Source organism: Biomphalaria glabrata, chromosome 7 (assembly GCF_947242115.1).
Source record: "Biomphalaria glabrata chromosome 7, xgBioGlab47.1, whole genome shotgun sequence".
Lineage (NCBI taxonomy): Eukaryota > Metazoa > Mollusca > Gastropoda > Planorbidae > Biomphalaria > Biomphalaria glabrata.
The window spans coordinates 1,627,997-1,648,711 of record NC_074717.1 but is presented as its reverse complement, the minus strand read 5'-3'; the positions used below and the strand labels follow the sequence as shown (position 1 = coordinate 1,648,711).

General features: G+C 36.9%; 1 protein-coding gene across 2 annotated transcripts in view; it reads left to right on the top strand.

The window, feature by feature from the left end:
- The first annotated feature begins 1,525 nt into the window (after window positions 1-1,525).
- Window positions 1,526-20,715, top strand: part of LOC106076933 (fMet-Leu-Phe receptor-like) — a 30,225-nt gene continuing 11,035 nt past the window's right edge. Inside the window, exons 1-2 of one of the 2 annotated variants that reach the window (XM_056036145.1) lie at window positions 1,526-1,613; window positions 14,004-14,535. In XM_056036145.1, the coding sequence (XP_055892120.1) occupies window positions 14,245-14,535 (291 nt within the window). In that variant the 5' untranslated portion in view covers window positions 1,526-1,613; window positions 14,004-14,244. Of the gene's footprint in view, window positions 1,614-1,986; window positions 2,244-14,003; window positions 14,536-20,715 lie in introns of those variants that run through there. The other variant, XM_056036144.1, reaches the window with a different exon arrangement.

The following is a 20,715-nucleotide window of genomic DNA, read 5'->3' as shown; positions in this document are numbered from 1 at the left end:
AATTTCCTAAAGTATAGTAAAGATTATTATTATTATTATTATTATGTTAGAAACGAACGAGTAGTCATTCTCTGTCGCTGCCAGGGTCGAGTTTCATTAAAAAGAAACAAAATTCATCGTAGTCCCTTTAACAGATTCCACTGTAGAATTTTCTGTTGATGTGGCATCTTATAGAGCGATTATTCTACCATTAATAATTTTTTATTTTTTTTAAATTGAACATTTTTAACCCCACTCGGAAATACTCAAGACGTAATCTCTTCAAGATACAGATTTTCTAGCCCATTTTTTTTTAGACTTTAAAAAATTATAAGTCTATCTAAAGGTTTTCCCAATGTGACCAAAAGCTAGTAATTATTTTCCCAACGATATAAATCGACTGTCAAATTTCTTGGAAATTAGAGCAGCTTTCGAGAACTGTATCCTCGTTACATTTGATTGCAGGATCCATGATTCACTTGTTTCCATGAATGTGCAATCTGAATAGAAGAAGAAACAAAGTATAATTTTTGAGTTTGTGGAGGGTAAGGCGCTGGTATGACGCACCGCAGTAAATCCGGAGCTAAATTTATATATTACGAGCGTTTTCGAGAAGCTAAGTACGCTTGAACTTGGCTTGGCTACCTATGAAGGGGTCTAGAGGTTCGACACTCGACTCGAGCAGAGCTGTGTTTACTGAGCGCCAAAAGGCAGCATGGATACATCTCTCTCACCCCTAAATAGATCACACTCAACAGCAAGAAATGCTAAATTGTTCAATCTATCTTTGTGAATTGTTGACCTCAAGTAATTCTTAATTAGTTTGAGGCGCGAGAAGCTTCTTTCACCAGATGTCACAGTTAAAAATATTCTGAGTGCAGCAATGTAGTTTGGGAAAGCAGTGCATCTTTTTTTAGTAGAGCTAAAATTTCGACCAGGGTTTTGGCGGTATTCGGTAGATTTCATTTCAATTGCTAATTGTCTACCACATATATCTGCTGACTGGTCTGCTGATGACGTCAATGCTTGCTCGAGACGTTGTAATCTTTTCGTATGTCATCAAGCTTAAGCCTTTTAAAGCTGACAAGGACCCAAATAGATTGTGGTTTGATTTTAGATGTTCAAATCTCGGCTGCAAGCATTGCATTGCAGTGTCCACAATTCTGTTGAAGGAATTTATCATGTAGTCGTTTTTCAGCGTTTCCAGGTGTGAAGTTTTACACAGATTTATTATACTGCAAACAACTCCATATTTTTGCCAATTCCTTAGCTGTAACACGAATCTGAACTTTCAGTTTCCTTAGCCAAGTCATCAAGCAGTCGTACAAGACCGAGATAGATTTAGATTTATATTTTTATGCCAGTGACTATTAAAGTAAATAAAGTATTGGAACTTTCGGTTAAAATTCACTCTATTATTACATTTTTATTAAATAAAAGCTGACAATTGTGTTTTTTTTTTAAATCGCGTTTATGATTGACGTTTTACATATTGAATGACACCCAATATGACAATGTTGTGTATTTTTCAGGAGATTTTTTAGGAGTGTACAGGTGATTAAAAAAATTTCTGGAGATTTTGCAGTTTCAGAGTTCCAGGAGCTCCACGAAAATCAGGAGGCGGCGGAAACCCTGTAAGTTATAAAGATTTAATAATTTACACCCAGAATTAGCGTGGACCTATGAAAGTAGGGGGACCACTGCGGGCGTATAACTTATAGTGGCCCTGGGCAAAAGCCCCACCTACCATCCCTTAAATCCGGCCCTGCATTATTTATTCGAAGCCCCTTGGTAAATATATATAAGAGTAAATATTTTTTTTCTGAGCTTTGAAAAGCTTTCAAAAGTAGCAAAAGTTAATTATCTCCCTTGAAAGTCCTCATCTATATAGTTAGCGAACTTTAACCGAAAAAAAAAATAAAGTTTTTATTTTCGCACATTCTCAATCTTTCTTAAGTGTCAAACATCCGGTTCATCTGCGCATGTCTGTTTCTTACTGCTCTTGCGTGTTTGGAGTGTGCAGCGCTGCAAGAAGATTTGTTGATGAGTGGCGGCCCTTTGTTGAACTCGGGCGGAATAACCACAACGATTCTGAAGGGGGCACTGCTGATGTATGGGGAAGTAACTTCTCTTTTTTTTTCCCCCTTTCGTAACGACTGCTCGCTTGGCAGACGAGATAAGTGGGAAATGTGCAACTCAAATCAATAATCCAATAGTGAAGTTCATTTGTTATGGATTTATAGTTCGGTTGGATTACACTACAGGTATTAGAGTGCTTAGCATTATGTCTTTCAAAATTTATTTAATTAGTGACAAACCAATTTTATTCCTATTTTTTTGAGATCGTAAAACAAAAGTGGATATATAAAAGAAAAACACACTTATGCACATAATTTGTTATTGGAAATTAATGATTTTCTTTGATATTGAAAAAAGGAAAGCAATAGTACTTATTGTTATGGTGGTTTAAGTTAAATTTAGTCCCTCATCAGGAGGCTTGAGAACTGAGGTTGTTTTTTTCTATTACTGCAACATTAAAACATAACTTCTTCTCCCCACCCCCTCTTCTCCGTTCTCAACTGATCCAGACAAGTGATACAACCGTAACGCATCGAAAAAGCTAAATGCATGAAATTGCGTTAAACAAAAACAATTTGGTAAAATAAAAATATTTCTAATCGCACACATTTTTTATTATTGGTCTGGATCTATTACAAATTGAATGACATGACTGATCCAAACTAATTGATACAATGACACTTAATAATAGTTTTGATTTTTTTTTTTTTTGAGGTATTATTTTAGTGTTTTTCATGTTAAATGATAAATTACAATTTTTTCGTCATTTAAGAGGTCGGGCATTCTTACGTGAGAACCATTGGAGCATGTGTTATGTTGATAAGCTGTATGAATACAATTGACTCAGTGTGTCTGCAAAGCTTGTAGTCTACACATTTCGTTTGGACCAATGGTTCTCGAATAAATTTTTCATTCCGCTACGAATAATTTCTTCTTCATTATAACATAACTTCTTACGCCCCAAACAGTCCAACACGAATTTAGGAAATTTAGGCACCGGATATTTAGGCACCGCGTATTTACGGATATTTAGGCACCGGATATTTAGGCACCCGGAAATTTAGGCACCCGGATATTTTGGCACCCGGAAATTTAGGCACCCGGATAATTAGGCACCCGGAAATTTAGGCACCGGATAATTAGGCACTTTTTGACAAGGCGGAAAATTAGGCACCGGATAATTAGGCACTCTTTAATTAGCGACCTTAATTTTGAAAGTAGTTTTAAAATGTTAACGTATATGTTATCCTTAGGCTATGGGCTATTGGTGACGTTATAAAAAAAAAATAGCAACCATAACGATTCTAACTAAAGAAAAGCTGACAGAATGGGGAAAATGACAATCATGAGAATGTGTGGAAAAAAAAAGACTCCTGAGTCATTATATAATATAGACATCACAGCATTCAGGGGAGGGGAGGTAGAGATGATTCTCCGCTCATTGCTTCCGTCCATCACCAACCCCTAAGGTTGACTGGTGAGTTTTTTTAAATTGATGATTATGCAAATTGTGTAAATATTTAGTTACTAATGTAAATACTTAGGATTAAAAAGTATTATAAAATATTTTTATTATGTCGGGGAGTGTTGGTGATAAATATAATCGCAATCGCCCTCTGCTTGTGGAAAAAGGAGGGGTCGTACTCTTAAAATGGGATGGGCGGGGCGGGGGGGGGGGGGCTCACACACTCTCACTTAAATGAGAGGATTTCTCGCAGGTAGATGTAAACTTAGTCGTAAAAGTAACGTAGTGAATCTGAAGGCTACACACTGGACTAAAGGGTATGGAAACACAAAGGTGTTCAAATGGAAGTCTGGGGATTATATTTTAGAGGTCTTCCAAAAACTTTGGTAGACACATTTCTGTTAAAACCATCATAATAATAAGAACAGTAATAAAAATAATAATATATATAAGGGAAATGAAGATAGTTAAATTTGATTGGCAGTTTTGAAAGTTAGGGAAACGAGTGTTTTTTTTTTGTTTTTGTTTTTTTAATGTGTGTGTGTGTGTGTGTGTTTAATAATGAGTGTATGAAACCTTTTTTGTCGTTTTTTTTTTTCATTCTGAAGAAAAAAATAATTGTATAAGGTACTGAACACAAAAGGAATGGAGGAATCATACCTTCTCGAAAATTGTAGTAAATATATTTGGTTTATGATAGAGAAGGCGGGGTTAAATTGGAACATCAACAATCTTCTATAAGCAGAATAAGTATTAATAAGAGCAATATTCCAAAAAAAAAATGAAATTTACATTTTTAACTCATCTGTCTTCTCCATAAACTTTTTTTTTAATTTTCAAAACAGTATATTTTATCGTAATTTCTAGCCGTTTTGCGATTTCCATTGCTATTTATATAAATATTATATTGCATAAATCTACATATTAATTCAATAAAAGTTAATGACCACATTTGAAGGACGTAACACACCTATACACTCCCACAATAGATCTTCCAAAAGGGGTTACCCATTAACAATATAAAAGAAGGAGTGTTGATAATAGATATTAATGCTATTATAAAATATGTATACTACTTTAGTTTATCAACATATTTAATTCCTATAAGTAACGCGCGCAAATCCACCCTGCTCATTTCCATTCCCACTATAAGAAGACAATTTTCTCCAGACTTCTATTTTAGCAGTTATGTTCAATGCTGTACCCTGCACTGTACTCCAGTGTGTAGCCTTGAGACTCATTGCGTCATTTTCACGACCTAGTTCAACATCTACCCGCCACAAATCCTCTCCTTTAGTGGGAGTGCGTAGAGGGGGAAGGGCTAAGGTCAGGAAGCAATGAGAAGAGAATCAACTCTACCTCCCCTTCCCTGAATCCTGTGAGGTCTATATTTTATAATGACTATTAATCCGGAGTCATTTTTTCCACACATTCTCACGATTGTCAATTTTTTCCTCGTTTTGTCAGTTTTTCTTTTATATCATGAAAATTCAGTTAGAATCGTTATGGTTGCTATTTTTTTTTTATAACGTCACCAATAGCCCATAGCCTAAGGATAACATATACGTTAACATTTTAAAACTACTTTCAAAATTAAGGTCGCTAATTAAAGAGTGCCTAATTATCCGGTGCCTAATTTTCCGCCTTGTCAAAAAGTGCCTAATTATCCGGTGCCTAAATTTCCGGGTGCCTAATTATCCGGGTGCCTAAATTTCCGGGTGCCTAAATATCCGGGTGCCTAAATTTCCGGGTGCCTAAATTTCCGGTGCCTAAATATCCGGTGCCTAATTATCCGGTGCCTAAATTTCCAGATACCGTCCAACACACCAGGGCCAGCGTTAAGCGTAGGTAAACTAGCCAGCCGCTTAGGGTCGTTATTTCTCGCACCCCCCTCCCCCATTCTAAGATCAATGTCACGAGTCGAGTCTGTGACCTATTTCGACCAGTTTCTAGAAGCGAGGTCAAACCAGTGCTAGTGTCCAGCGTAAACAAGTTAATTTTAGGTATCCAATCAAAGAAAGAGGTTAAGGGGAAAAAAATAGCACACGTCAACTTCTAGAAGGTCAAAGTTACTAAAATAATTATCGGAGAAGTTTCCATGATTCTGGAATGTACGATTTAAAAAAGTATAAATTGCGGGAAAGTCAGTTAGACGGGGTCCTCGCATAGTAGTAGTTCTTGTAGAGCGATGGTCCTCGCTTAGTCCTCGATTAGTAAAGGTTATAAATTTTGTGATATTAGCGGGTCCATTAAGTAAAGTTTTATTAGTTGAAGTAATATTATTAGTTGAAGCTGAATGTTACACTAAGTGAAGTTTCAAGTATCTTTAAGTTTTATTTATGAAGTATCAAGTCAAGTTGTTATTGAATTGAGAAGTTAATTTGATGTGAAAGTTGAAGAAGTGTTATTAAAGAAATTTGAAAGAAAATACAGAGATGTTTCTTTCTTCATTTCATATGAGTTAATCAACTTATTAATATAATCCCCGGCAAATGTGTTCGTCACAATCACATTGAAACTTCGCACAATTATTCGTTGGCGTAGACAAGATATGAATCAATACAAAACATTAACCAACTAGTCCATTAATTATTGGTAATTAATTATTTTAAAGTTGATACCTTACAATCATTTATTGTACCTAACAAAACATGAGTCAACAAAAAAATTTTACCAATTAATCAATTAATTATTGGCAATTAATTATTTCGTTCGATATTGAATAAGGAAATAACGTATACATTATTGATAGATATAGTTGTAACGAAGGAGTTATTCCCCTTAGATAAGCTTTTATTTTACAGGATTTGTTTTATATTTTGCTTGTTTAATAATGTGTCTAGACAAGGCGGGGTCCATATCTGTCTGGTGTTCAGCTAAACGACCTTTTCATCTCAAATTTTAAAGCCGTTTTCAGTGTCCTGTATTTTTTTCTTCACGACGTCTTGTTTCATCTAAGCCAGCGGTTCTCAACCTTTTAAGTTCGGCGACCCCTTTTTACAATCCCCCACTCTGCCGCGACCCTCCCCTCCCCACACACACAGCAATAGAAGAGTAGACAATAACAATCCATATTATCGATGGTCTTAGGCGACCCCTGGCAAATGGTCAATCGACCCCCAAGGGGGTCGCCACCCACAGGTTGAGAACCCCTGATCTAAGCTCTCAATGGGTGACGACATGGCCGTATGAAATGTAACTTTGGCTATTGTCTTGATGACCATGGGATCAAACCCTGCTAGTCGTGACCCCAGTTGTCCTGCGGGACGTATACTAGAGAATGTCCTAAACATATCAAGTTAACCATGTACTAGAAAACTGTATTTCTTGATGCAGACAAAATTAGTCTGTGTCTGTGAACGACTAAGTCTGCCATGATTTTTTCTACTTAGCACGACACACAAATAATTGTATTGACAATATTTTTTTTTTGGATTTACCATTTGACCTTTCACAATCACATCTTAAAATGTGTTGATTTTTGTTATGAAGTGGATAATTCATTTCTCTTTTACTGTGTCGAACTCAACATTTTAGAATTTACTAGTCTGTATTTCTCGATTCCAAGTAAACTATCTGTTATGTTAAATCTACGTATTTTTACAAAAGCTTATATCAACCCACTCTGGTAAAATTCTTGAGCAAGTTATTTCTCCCACTTCTTATTCGTGGATCAACTTGAAATTTTGCATAATTATTCATCGTCCATGACAACACATAAATCAATAAAAAAAATTAACCAATTAGTTAATTAAATAGTGGTAAATAATTAAGTTTGCTTTACATCGAAAATGGGAAATAAATCTTTCAGTATAGAGAGATTCGGCTGTGAATGTGGAGTTCTTCCCCTTAGATAAGCTTTGGTTTATTTTAAGTGCTTTTTTATATATTTTTTTCCTGTTTAGTTTGTGTGCTTGTGTGTTGTGCATTCCTTGTTTAATACATAGTTGACACACTTGGAACAAAGAATGTAAACCGTGCTCTATGGGCGGGCAACATTCTGGTCAACCAGTGAATCGGACCTGCTAGCTGGCTGTGTGTCTCTGTCCTTTACTCATATATATTTATTTGAAAGCCGGACATAAGTTGAACAAGACAACACTTGAGCGATGTTTCAAACAACACAGATGAGTAGCCGGACATCTTGAGACACTTGACTCTTGCCACTAACACTGAAGAGAGCGCTGCTCATCTGGGGACACGTCACTTCTGTTTCTGGTTTGAAATGATCTTGGTACTGTGCTGTCTCGAACGTTAGTTTTAGATTTCAATTAAACGCTAGGCTAAGATGGCTGTTAAATTCTGAAGTATGGTAGCAGTTAAATTCTGAAATATAGTTGCAGTTAAATTCTGAAATATGGTAGCAGTTAAGTTATGAAATATGGTAGCAGTTAAATTCTGAAATATGGTAGCAGTTTAACTCTGAAATATGGTAGCAGTTCAATTCTGAAATATGGTAGCAGTTTAACTCTGAAATATGGTAGCAGTTGAATTCTGAAATATGGTAGCAGTTAATTCTGAAATATGGTAGCAGTTTAACTCTGAAATATGGTAGCAGTTTAATTCTGAAATAAGGTAGCAGTTTAACTCTGAAATATGGTAGCAGTTTAATTCTGAAATATCGTAGCAGTTAAGTTGTGAAATATGGTAGTATTTAAATTGTGAAAAAAGGTAGAAGTTAGATTCTTAAATATGGTAGCAATTATATTTTAAAATATTGTGGTAGCTATATCAGCGGAGTAGCTAGGGTACTTGATGCCCAGTGCGGCATCTCACACCCTTAAAAACGCAATAATACGCCCAGTATAACTTTTGGTTAAAACAAAACGTGCTTTTTTATTAAGTCTTTAGTAAAATCATTTATACCCTTCCCATAATTCTGTGGGATAGTTCTTCCCATAATTCTCTGTGCTAGTTTTTTCCATGATTCTCTGTGATAGTCCATCCCATAATTCTCTGTGATAGTCCTTCCCATAATTCTCTTTAATAGTCTGCGACAAAAAAAAAATAAGATGCCTCGTTAAAATGAGAAACAAAATTTTAATAACTTCTTCCCATGACTTGATCAGTCCTTTTAATTCCCAGTGGCACAACCGGCTACCTGCAACCTACCATTAGTCTGTTGGATGGTTGGGGCATCATGCGAGATTTTTTTCGACCGTCTTTCTCCATTCCTCTCTGTCTTTTGCCTTAGATAGAACCACTTTCAATGGCAGGCCCGTCCATTCTTTTATGTCTTGGAACAAAAACGTAAAGTCTCTTCGTCTTCGGACTCCAATCCACTGTCTATTAGTTTGGTCTTGTGTCTAAATATTAATGATTAATTATCTACATCAGAGCCTTCTTATCTTATCTTATAAATTTAAGACGTTCCTTCTAAGCACAAGATACTGAAGTCCTGCCATGTTTTCATCTAGTCATGTATGTTAGAGGAAGAGGCTCCTATCAATGGAATTGAGATGCTACAGAAGGATCCTATGTATCACACTTAAAGACGGCCTCACAAATCAAAAGATTAAAGACAGAGTCACTGCATATTTTGAACCCCATGATGACCAGCTAACTATCGTAAAAAGCTAAAATATATGGCCATATTACAAGGTCTTCGGGGATCGCAAAACCTCTCCTGGAAACAGTGCCAGGAAAAGAAGAAGAAGCAGACAGAAATCGATAGGAAAATAACATAAAAGAATGCCATTGAAAGAGGTTCTAACTTAGGCAAAAGACAGAGAGGAATGGAGAAAGACGGTCGACAAATCTTGCATGGTGCCTCAATGGTCCAACAGTATAAAGGATAGATAAAGGTAATGGTATAATGTTAGAGACTCGGTGCCTTTTCTGGCTGATGCAGGCATCCCTTTGCATGCACTAGAAAAGAAAGTGCATTGTACGAATTGGTTGCATCATATGAAGTGGAGTTATTTCTAGGTCTATAGTCCTCCTTTGACCGATTCTCGATCTGTCAAGTCTTAAACGATTTGACAATCGATTTCTAAAAGGCCCATCAGGGCTCATTGTATTTGGGACCCTTCTAGATAGACGTATTTTATTTGGTTTGAGCCATCCAAGGGCATTCGTTTTTTTTTATTAATTTAAAAAAAAAAATAGCCACTTGACATCATTTTCACTCAGTCTTATTCAGTCTGACCTTCTGACCTTATCCTGTATGTCCAGTCTCTTTTTTGTTTATTTTTATGTTTTTTTTTCTTTGTTTTTTTTTGTTTTTTTTTGTTAAGTGTGAACTGATTTGAAGGCAACCATCTTCAAACTAGAGACTGGTGTATTGGGTGGTTGTTAGTCTAGTTGAGTGTAGATCTAATGATGATGATTATGATTAATTCTGTTACACTGAGAGGTTAGCTGCGAGTTTGTAAATATCGAATCTTCTTCTACGATCATCCAGCCTTTTTAAATAAACTACAACGTAATCCAGAAATAAGGGCCACATCGTCCACATCGTCATGATTCGCTACAAGCCGTCTCTTCGTCTTTCGTCCGTTATTCGTCTCTAACCAATTTCCATTCTAACTTTTAAAATGTATTATCGAGTCACTAAGGAAATACCCAATTAAACCCAACCTCTACGCGTCTTACTATTGCGTCATTACAGGGGAAATCACCCAAACCCATAAATCATTTGGCAACGCTTTCATTATGGTAGACTAGGGGGAATAACCGTATTTATGTGGTCATGAAATCTCTTGTCTGTGTGAATGAGAATAGGAAACTAAAATAGTAACTGAAGGGAATTATTGGTATCTGAGGAGGGACATTGCCCGCCGACCTCCTCGTGGTGTCCTCTGGTAACTGGAGTAAGTTTACCCCCCTGCTCTCTGGGTGTTCCGAAAAGGGCTTACGTTGCGGGAGCTCCAACTTTCCTAGCAGGCTCTCACGCTCTCCTGGTGCAGAGTTCTGCTGGTGAGGTTTTCTTGCACTAATAATTTTTCCTTTATTTTTTAATATTCAAAAAGATATTGACCGCTTCTAGGCTAATTATATTATTGATGAAAGTATTTGATACTGACACATTATTTAGCTCCATAATTACAACGTTATAAAAATAAAATTCCGAAAAGGGCTAACGTTCCTAGCAGGCTCTCCTGGTGCTGAGTTCTGCTGGTGAGGTCTGGGGAAAATGCTAAGCTCTGATTGACATAACCCCCTGCTCGCTCGTCTGGTGTAGGGATTGTGCCTGTCGGGGTCTATAGCATATGCTGAACTGATCAGCCGCCGCCCTGAAGACTAGTGAAGGGTCAAGCCATTGAAATCTGCGGGCTCTAAACTGGTGGTTAAAAAAAGGGTCTCCTGACTCACTCCACTTTCCTGGATTAAACCCTGCCCACATGGTGCCCCCACTAAGGGGATGAAGAGGAAACCATGTCTCATATTCAAGCCCTCACTCAAATGGTGTTTGGTGATGATGATGATTGGTATCTTACTTCTGAATTTCATAATTATCAAATAAGCAAACTGCATTTTTAAAATATGAAGAAAAAAAAAAAAGACAACAGTTCATTTGGGTGCAATTTAAAAAATGGTGAAATTGAATATTTGGAGTAGATAAAATTATGAAGAACTTAATTACTAATCTAGTTGATCCTGGACTCTGCTCATGCACTTGTATTTATATATTAGATGCATTACTTCCCCTTTTTCTTAGTGCACTTAAAAGTTCTCTTAATGAATTTTTAAAGTATTTTTTTTTTAATTGTTTCTAAGAGAGCGTTCTTGTCTCCCAGAATTCAATGACGCCTTACACATGTCTGTCAATCCGTCTGTCTGTGAATACGCCTGTCTATGAATACGTCTGTTATTGTGATGGTTTCTGCTTACATTTATAATCATTTGAATGACTTCTGCAATGAATCATCGCCCTTGGCCTCTCCATCTCCACATCCGTGGTAGCAAAGTAGCTCCTGACAATGACATTGCAAGGTTTACATCTAGGCCAGCGGTTCTCAACCTTTTAAGCTCGGCGACCCCCTTTTTTTTTACAATCTCCCACTCTGCCGCGACCCCCCCCCCCCCCCACCCAGACACACACAGCAATAGAAGAATAGACAATAACAATCCTTATTTTTGATGGTCTTAGGCGACCCCTGGCAAATCGTCAATCGACCCCCAAGGGGGTCGCAACCCACAGGTTGAGAGCCCCTGATCTAGGCCAACTCGACAAGATTCACTGTAAAGCTATTGCATTGTTTTGAATGCTCTTCGCCCTAATGATAATGATCTAAAGTCAGTGAATGAGCAGCTACGAGTGTAACTAAACTCTGTGGTTATATTTTCACGAAGCTTATATTAACTCACGCTGACTGTCTGGTACAAATCTTGAACACATTATTTCTCCCACTTCCCATACTTAAATCAAGTTGAAAGTTCGAACAATCATTGATTGTAAAAGACTATAAATGAATCAATTGAGAATTAATCAGTTAGTTAATTGATTAGTGGTAATTAATTAATTTTGTCTGATAAAGAAAAAAAAAGAGAGATCAGTCTAGCAGTAGGCCTATTGTGAGATATGGCTGTAATTGTGCGGTCCTTTCTCTGATATAGGCTTTGTTTAAATTTTTAAAAATATTTTCCTTGTTCTTTATTTTATGTAGTACTGTCAGGAAGGGGAGATGTACATATGTCATGTGTTCTTATGTCTGCTCAGACTAGTTCTTGCTAGGTTCCTGCTTGGTTCTTGTTAGGTTAGTTCTTGCTAGGTTAGTTCTTGCCAAGTTAGTTCTTACCAGGTTAGTTCTTGCTAGGCTAGTTCTTGTCAGGTTCCTGCTAGGTTAGCTATAGCTAAGTTCCTACTAGATTAGTTCTTGCCATATTAGTCTCTTGTTGAGTTAGTTCTTGCTAGCTTAGTTTTTTGCTAAGCTAGTTCTTACCAGGTTAGTTCTTGCCAGGTTAGTTCTTGCTAGGTTTCTGCTAGGTTAGTTCCTGCTAGATTCTTGATAGGTTAGTTCTTGCTAGTTTAGTTCTTGATAGGTTAGTTCTTGCTAGTTTAGTTTTTGATAGGTTAGTTCTTGCTAGTTTAGGTCTTGATAGGTTAGTTCTTGCTAGTTTAGTTCTTGATAGGTTAGTTCTTGCTAGTTTAGTTCTTGATAGTTTAGTTCTTGATAGGTTAGTTCTTGCTAGATTAGTTCTTGATAGGTTAGTTCTTGCTAGATTAGTTCTTGATAGGTTAGTTCTTGCTAGTTTAGTTCTTGATAGGTTAGTTCTTGCTAGTTTAGTTCTTGATAGGTTAGTTCTTGATAGTTTAGTTCTTGATAGGTTAGTTCTTGCTAGTTTAGTTCTTGATAGGTTAGTTCTTGCTAGTTTAGTTCTTGATAGTTTAGTTCTTGATAGGTTAGTTCTTGATATTTTAGTTCTTGCTAGATTAGTTCTTGCTAGTTTAGTTCTTGATAGGTTAGTTCTTGCTAGATTAGTTCTTGATAGATTAATTCCATTATCGGTGACATAACTGCTCGACTCTTTGGCACCAACGAAAACACACAATTTTTTTTGTCAGATGGAGTCCTAGAGGTCGAAAAGACCGAAGTCTTTCAGTTCAGTGTTTTGCCCCACCAGATTTCCACTTGTTTGGTCAATTCAAAAGCATTTATGCTTCGTTGGTTTGAATAGGAAGAAGCAGTCAAAGAAGTGGTGAAAAGTGGTGAAAATAGCGGTGAAAATAAGGTTGAAAGAAGAGGTGAAAGAAGCAGTGAAGTAGGTTGTGTAGGAGGTGGCAGTGAAAGAGCGGTGAAAAAAAGAGATGAAAGAATTGATAAAATAAAGACTGAACCAGGTGGTGAAAGAAGTGGCGAAAGAAACAGTGAAAAGAAGTAGTTAATGCAGTGGTGAAAGAAGTAGTTAAAGAAGTGGTGAAAGAAGTGGTGAAAGAACTGGTGAAAGAAGTGGTGAAAGAAGTGGTGAAAGAAGTGGCGAAAGAAACAGTAAAAAGAAGTAGTTAATGCAGTGGTGAAAGAAGTGGTGAAAGAAGTGGCGAAAGAAACAGTAAAAAGAAGTAGTTAATGCAGTGGTGAAAGAAGTGGTGAAAGAAGTGGTGAAAGAAGTGGTGAAAGAAGTGGTGAAAGAAGTGGCGAAAGAAACAGTAAAAAGAAGTAGTTAATGCAGTGGTGAAAGAAGTAGTTAAAGAAGTGGTGAAAGAAGTGGCGAATAAAGTGATGAAAGAAGCAGCGAAAAAAAGTGATAAAGTAAGTGGCGAAATAAGTAGTGAAAGACATTGTGAATGAATTGATGAATGACGCACTGAATGAAATTGTGAAGAATTGGTGAAAGAAGCATTGAAAGAAGTGGTGAAAGAAGTAGTGAAATAAGTGGTGGTCAAAGTGGCACGGTCTGAAAGGGTAACTTTACTTTTTCAGTAAGTAGTGAATGGAGTGATGAAAGAATCAATGAAAGAAATGGTGAAAAAATTGGTTCAAGAAGCAAAGAAAGCTGCCTAGAGATTGTAATTCATTTGTTTCTGTTGTATTTGTAGATCTGTCGGAGACGTGTACCTCTAAAGTGACCAGTGGTTAAAGAAGTCTATCTTTAAAGTGACCAGTCTAAAGCGACCAGTGGTTAAGGAAGTCTATTTCTAAAGTGACCAGTGGTTGAAGAAGCCTATCTCTGAAGTGACCGGTGGCTGAAGGAGCCTATCTCTAAAGTGACCGGTGGCTGAAGGAGCCTATCTCCAAAGTGACCAGAAGCTGAAGAAGTCACCACTAAAGTGACCAGAGATGAACGACACCAGCATTACTTTGCCCCCTATGACTAATGACACTGACCTTCCCATGGCTAGTGAGAGAACTGACTCAGCGAAGGCCATGGCCTTTGTGGCCAATGGCACTGGTGTCGTCATGGCCTCTAAGGCCAATGTGACCTATCAGGAAGGGGAGCTATTCACGTGGCATGGGACTGAGCTTATCGTCCTGCCGATGATGATGGTCCTGGGGATCGCCGGAAATCTCCTTGTCTTCTACATCTACCACTTCCGGTGGCGCAGTAATACAGTGACCTTGTTCAAAAGGGTAAGCGACGTAAATTCTTTTATTTTCTGGTTACAGTGGCTCAGAATAAATCTTATTATAATTCAATTTAGTTAATTTTTTTTTACAAAGTTTATATCAACTACGTCTGTCTGTGTGTCTGTCTGTCTGGCAAAAAAGTTAATACACGTAATTTCTCCCACACCCAATCTCAGATCAAGCTGAAATTGTACACAATTTTTTTCTTTTAGCTGACAATCCAAGAATAAAAAAAGATAAATAATAATAAACAATTAGTTAATTAACTATTAGTAATAAATGACTTTGTTCGGTGTTTTTTTTTATATAGGTTTTTATTTGTAAGTTCTCATAATTCACAAGTATTAAATCATAAACAATTGAAAAGTGATTAACCTAAAAATATAATAATAGTAATAGAAATTTTATTTAATATCAAAGACATACTACCTAACCATTGAAACCACCAGAGACAGAAAATTGATACAAGGATCCTCTACCCCAGAACAATCAACACAATATCAGATATCCCTGACCCCCAACACCCCATTTCTGAAATACTGCCTAAGTATTGTACAAGCATATGAAAATCAAACTAGATAATTCTGTACCCTAAAATCAATAATTCTCCTAAATGTCTATTCTAAGTGATTAGGATCAAACACTTTATTATTATGTAGAGCTTTGAGCCAGCTAGCCCAAACAAGATTTCTGTATTTGGAAACAATAATCAAGTTCAATCTCTATGCCATTTTATTTTTTAGTTTTGTCAGCTTGTTTAAAACAATAGACAAGTTAACATTTACATATTTGCCACAGTTAGCTTCTAATAAGTCCCTTACAGTACTTTTAACTTTTTTTTTTTTTTTTTAAAGGAAACCTCAGAATTTGCGCTATTCAATTTTAGCTTTATCATCATAAGAATCTTTGGGCTTTAGGCCTCTTTTCTTTGCCTCTTTTTTGGGGCTTTATGTGCCTCTTTTATGGGCCATCTTGCCTCTTTTGTGGGCTTTTTTTTGTTTTTTTAATTTTTTTTTTATTTTTATAGGTTTTTATTAGTAAGTTCTAATAATTCACAAGTATTAAATCATAAACTATTGAAAAGGGATTAACCTTAAAAATATAATAATAATAATAGAAATATTATTTAATATCAAAGACATACTACCTAACCATTAATAATAATAATAATAATAATAATAATAATGGCCGCCGGAAGCTATGGCGTGTTTTCCTTCTCTCTGACTCAGTGCACTTTTTAGCGAGATCAAGGAGGTATTTGTACCCTAGACTTTACAAATACTGAAGTACTGCTACATGGTTGTAGGTCTGCATATATTTATGATGTTTTTATGCATTGGGTTTGAAAACTTTCTTGGTTTTAAGATCACTTCTTATCCTAGGCTAGGGACGCCATTTTCGCTGCGTCACTTCCATGTTTACTAGACCTAGATCTAAAAAGCTTCTGTACTGAGACAGTAGATCAAAATAAACTAGTCAACGCACGTTCATTTTTTTTTATCTTCATTTTTGAATTTTGAGGAAATAGAACGGACCCATTGCTTCTTCCAGGATAGCGATGAATATGAAATAAATTAGGCGGTAACTATTATTCACCAATGAGTCGAGTGTTTACTGAGGGCAATTCACAACCTCATGACCAAACACAAGAGGTCGGTCTACTCCCTGACTCGCACCCCACACAATTGAGAGGTGCTGTTGGTGGTAGAACAAGAGGAGCCAAAAGGATCAAATGGACGAGAGAAATGAATATAGACATCATCAAATCGTTCTTCCGTGTAAACATTTGTGATGATAAACCTCTCCCAGGTTATAGGCAAAAACTCTCCCTGGAATTTAACAAATTATACCCTAATCTAAACCTTACAGAGCAGAATGTTGTAGACAGAAGATCTGTAATAATTAAAAAATGTTATTTGACCCCTGCAGAAATTGACGTGATAAGAAGGGAAGTAGGTCATGAGCTTCATATACAAGAGCTCATCTCAGACATAAACGACACGCCCACACAGCCGACCAACGAAGACATTAGTAGAACACCCAACCAACAAGAGAATGACCCAACATCGGCAATAAGTAATGAGCTACACTCAAAATTTTCTAATCTTATAGACCGTTATAAAAACACTAATCTTAACTTTCGGCCTCGTATCCCCAAGCTAAACGTCAAGAAAGAGACAAACACATATATTAATGAAATAAATAAAGTCTTAGCCAACCATTTTGAAACACCAAGAAACTTGTTTGAGACACACCTCGCTATATACTGCGCCGCTGTGGCTGTCACGGAGCTCTCTGGACAAAAGACCTTCGAGCTAGGCCCAATTAATCAAAGACCAAAACAACATGTGCCAGCATGGAAAAGGCGCCTTGAAGACAATATTAATCAACTGAGAAGCCAAATGGATACAATTGGACAATATCTGGGAAACAACGATTCCGCGAAAATACTTAACAAAATAAAGACAATACTAAAAACAACTGGAATCAAATTGACGGACTGTGATAGCCACGCACGACTCTTATGTTTGAAAGATACTCTGAGACAGAAAGCTAAACTAAAGGGAGCTAGGTTAAAGCGCTACAACGAAACCACCAAAAGAAAGGAGCATAACGCTTTATTTCAGCACACGAGAAAACAGTTCTTCCGTAAACTAGCTGATAATGGTGCTGACAAAATTCAAACCATTGATAGCACTAAACACGGCTCCTTTACCGACTACTGGGCGGCGCTCTGGTCCGACCCGCTACATTACAATGTGCAGGCTGACTGGATTGAGGAAATCCAAACTAAAAACAACCTAATACCAGAAATGCCTGATGAGGATTTCACAGCTGAGGAAGTCTCCGCAGCTATTTCAAAAACCCACAACTGGACTGCTCCTGGACCGGACAATATACACAACTTTTGGCTGAAAAAACTTACAGCCGTACATGCACCACTAACATCAAGTTTTAACGAGCTAATATCAGAACCGTCTTCAATGCTGTTGGAACTCACTGAAGGGAGAACATCTCTCCTCCCCAAAAAAGGGGATCCGAACCAACCATCAAACTATCGCCCTATCACTTGTCTGTCAGTGGTGTATAAACTATTAACTTCACTTTTAAAAAGTAAAATGTATAAATTTTGTTCTGCCCATAAGCTACTAGCAGATGAACAACAAGGTTGCATTGAAGAGTCGATGGGCTGTAAAGTACAGCTAACTATAGATGGTATTATATTGCATCAAGCTAATAGAAGAAAGAGAAATTTACACATGTGTTACATCGACTACAAAAAAGCTTTCGATTCAGTTCCGCATGATTGGCTATTAAAAACCCTGGACATCCATAGAATCAACCCAAGAATAAAACAACTATTAAAAGTCTGTATGAATAATTGGAAGATAAACCTGCACCTAAATCGTGATAAACTAGGTTCTGTGCACATCAGAAGAGGTATATACCAGGGTGACTCACTATCTCCACTCTGGTTCTGCCTAGCGATTAATCCTCTATCTACATTACTCCAAGACTCTACAAACGGTTTTAGGGTTGACACTAAATGTACAAAATGTGTGTCCCACTTATTATACATGGATGATCTAAAGCTATATGCAGAAACCGAGCAAAAATTACACACCTTAATCAAAACGGTAAAATGCTTTAGTGACGATATCTGTATGTCTTTTGGCCTGGATAAGTGTGGCATTATAAGCATTAAAAAGGGCAAGGCAACGAACACCAACATTGCATTTGAAGGCATCGAGGAATTGAACTCTGCCTCTCTTTATAAATATCTTGGAATAAACCAGAATGCCAAGATAAACCATAAGAAATTAAAAGAGGACTTTCTTGGCAAATATAGGCAAAGAGTTAATAAAATCCTCAACACCAAATTGTCTGGCAGTAATCTCATCACTGCAATTAACAGCTGGGCCGTCCCTGTGCTCCTTTACACGTTCGGTGTGATCAAATGGACTGACACCGACCTACATGACATTGACAGACTCACTAGAAAATTACTAACCAAGTTTCGATGCCTACACCCCAAATCCCCCACCATAAGGTTATACCTGCCCAGGAAGGATGGGGGTCGTGGATTGCAGAATATCTTCAAATTGTGCAAGATGCAAGTTTTAAAAATACGATCAAAACTGCTCGCCTCCAGCAACAAATTAGTTTCCTTCCTACGGAAATACGACTCCGATGCAACCCCTCTGAACCTACACAATGCTGATGTCAATATCGGTTTGGACGACGTAGGGCATGAGATTCGCCAATGGGAAGAAAAAACACTCCACGGAAAATTTCCGGCTTCATTACATGGGGACAACATCGACAAGGCTGCTTCCTTAACATGGCTCAAAGCAGGTCATCTCTACCCTGAAACAGAAGGCTTTGTTACAGCAATACAGGACAGAGTAATCAGGACAAAAAATTACGAGAAGCATATCCTGAAACTCAATGTTGTCGACAAATGCCGAAAATGTGGAAATGTGGGCGAGTCGATTGAACACATTATGGCAGGATGTCCAGCCCTATCAGAATCAGCCTACCTAGGTCGCCATAACCAAGTTGCAAAGTTAATACACCAACACCTGGCTTTGACGTACAAATTGATCGATAAGGACACTCCCCCTTATTATAAATACTCTCCGCAAGAGGTTCTCGAGTCTACTGAATATCTGCTGTACTGGGATAGGCCTATTCTGACCGACAAAACGGTAGATTTCAATCGCCCGGATCTGCTGTTCATCGATAAAAAAGAAAAAACCGCTATCATTATCGATATCGCCGTACCACTGTCTCATAATTTACGAAAAACTGAGATAGAAAAACAAAGAAAATATGGGAACCTAGGCTTGGAGATTAAGCGTCTATGGAAATTGTCCAAAATAACAATATACCCCATTGTTATATCAACCGAGGGGATAATAACAACTGACCTCACAGACACCTTCAAGGCCCTTAACATTCCTAGGAACATCTTCGTTGCCTGTCAGAGGGCGGTACTGCTGCAGACCTGCCACATCACCAGAAAATTCCTCAGTGGAAACTGTTAAAGGGACTACGATGAATTTTGTTTCTCTTTAGCGAAACTCGACCCTGGCAGCGCCAGAGAATGACTACTCGTTCATTTCTAACATAATAATATTTATTATTCGTAAGGAAATTTGTCATACAATTTGTGCATTACACCAAACAAAAAACATAACTATAAGAAACCAAAGTGTACATTCACACCAGACCACTAGAGACAGAAATCAACACAATATCAAATATCCCTGACCCCCAACACCCCATTTCTAGAATACTAATTGTAAAATTATATGAAAATCAAACTAGATAATTTTCTACCCTAAAATCCATTATTTTCCTAAATGTCAATTCTAAGTGATTAGGATATAATGTAGAGCTTTGAGCCAGCTAGCCCAAACAAGATTCCTGTATTCGGAAACAATAATTAAGTTTCTTATGCGCCATTTTTTTTTAGTATCGGTAGCTTGTTTAAAACAATAGATAAGTTAACATTTACATAGTTGCCACAGTTAGCTCTTAATAAGTCCCTTACAGTACTTTTAACTTTAAGGAATAATGGACATTCCAAATTCATGTTTCTCATTATCAGCATTTTTAAGATGGCATAATTTAAATTTATGCACAATTCACCAATAGGATTTTGCAATTTATTAGTTTATAAAAATGTTGTCAAGATTATATTTTAGGTGTAAAACTAGTTGAATAAGAAACATATTTGAAAAAACACTTACAACGAAAAAAAAAAAGACACTAACCCCTTAATAGATTGATTATTCTGCTCTTAATAACTATTGAATGTTAGATTTTAAAAAAAGGGGATATTTTCACCCTTAACCATTTAGTCCCCCTCCTTTAATGAAATCGTGGTTAAACGAATGTACACATCTATATGTTGTTGGTATTCTACTAATGGATCTTTTGATGTAGACTTAGAAATATTCCTGAAGATTAATTTAGAAAACTCTTGAAAGAATAATGCATACATGCGGAACTATCCGAAAACGCATAGTCTGCTCAAGATAAAAATTGTCTAGGTCTCTAGCCAGATTTTATTTTTTTTTTATTCTTTTTTATACTTTAAAAAGATATAACGGTCAATTTAGAGTTTTCCCACTGATGTATATCAACTGTCAAATTTCTAAATAGAGCCGTTTTGGA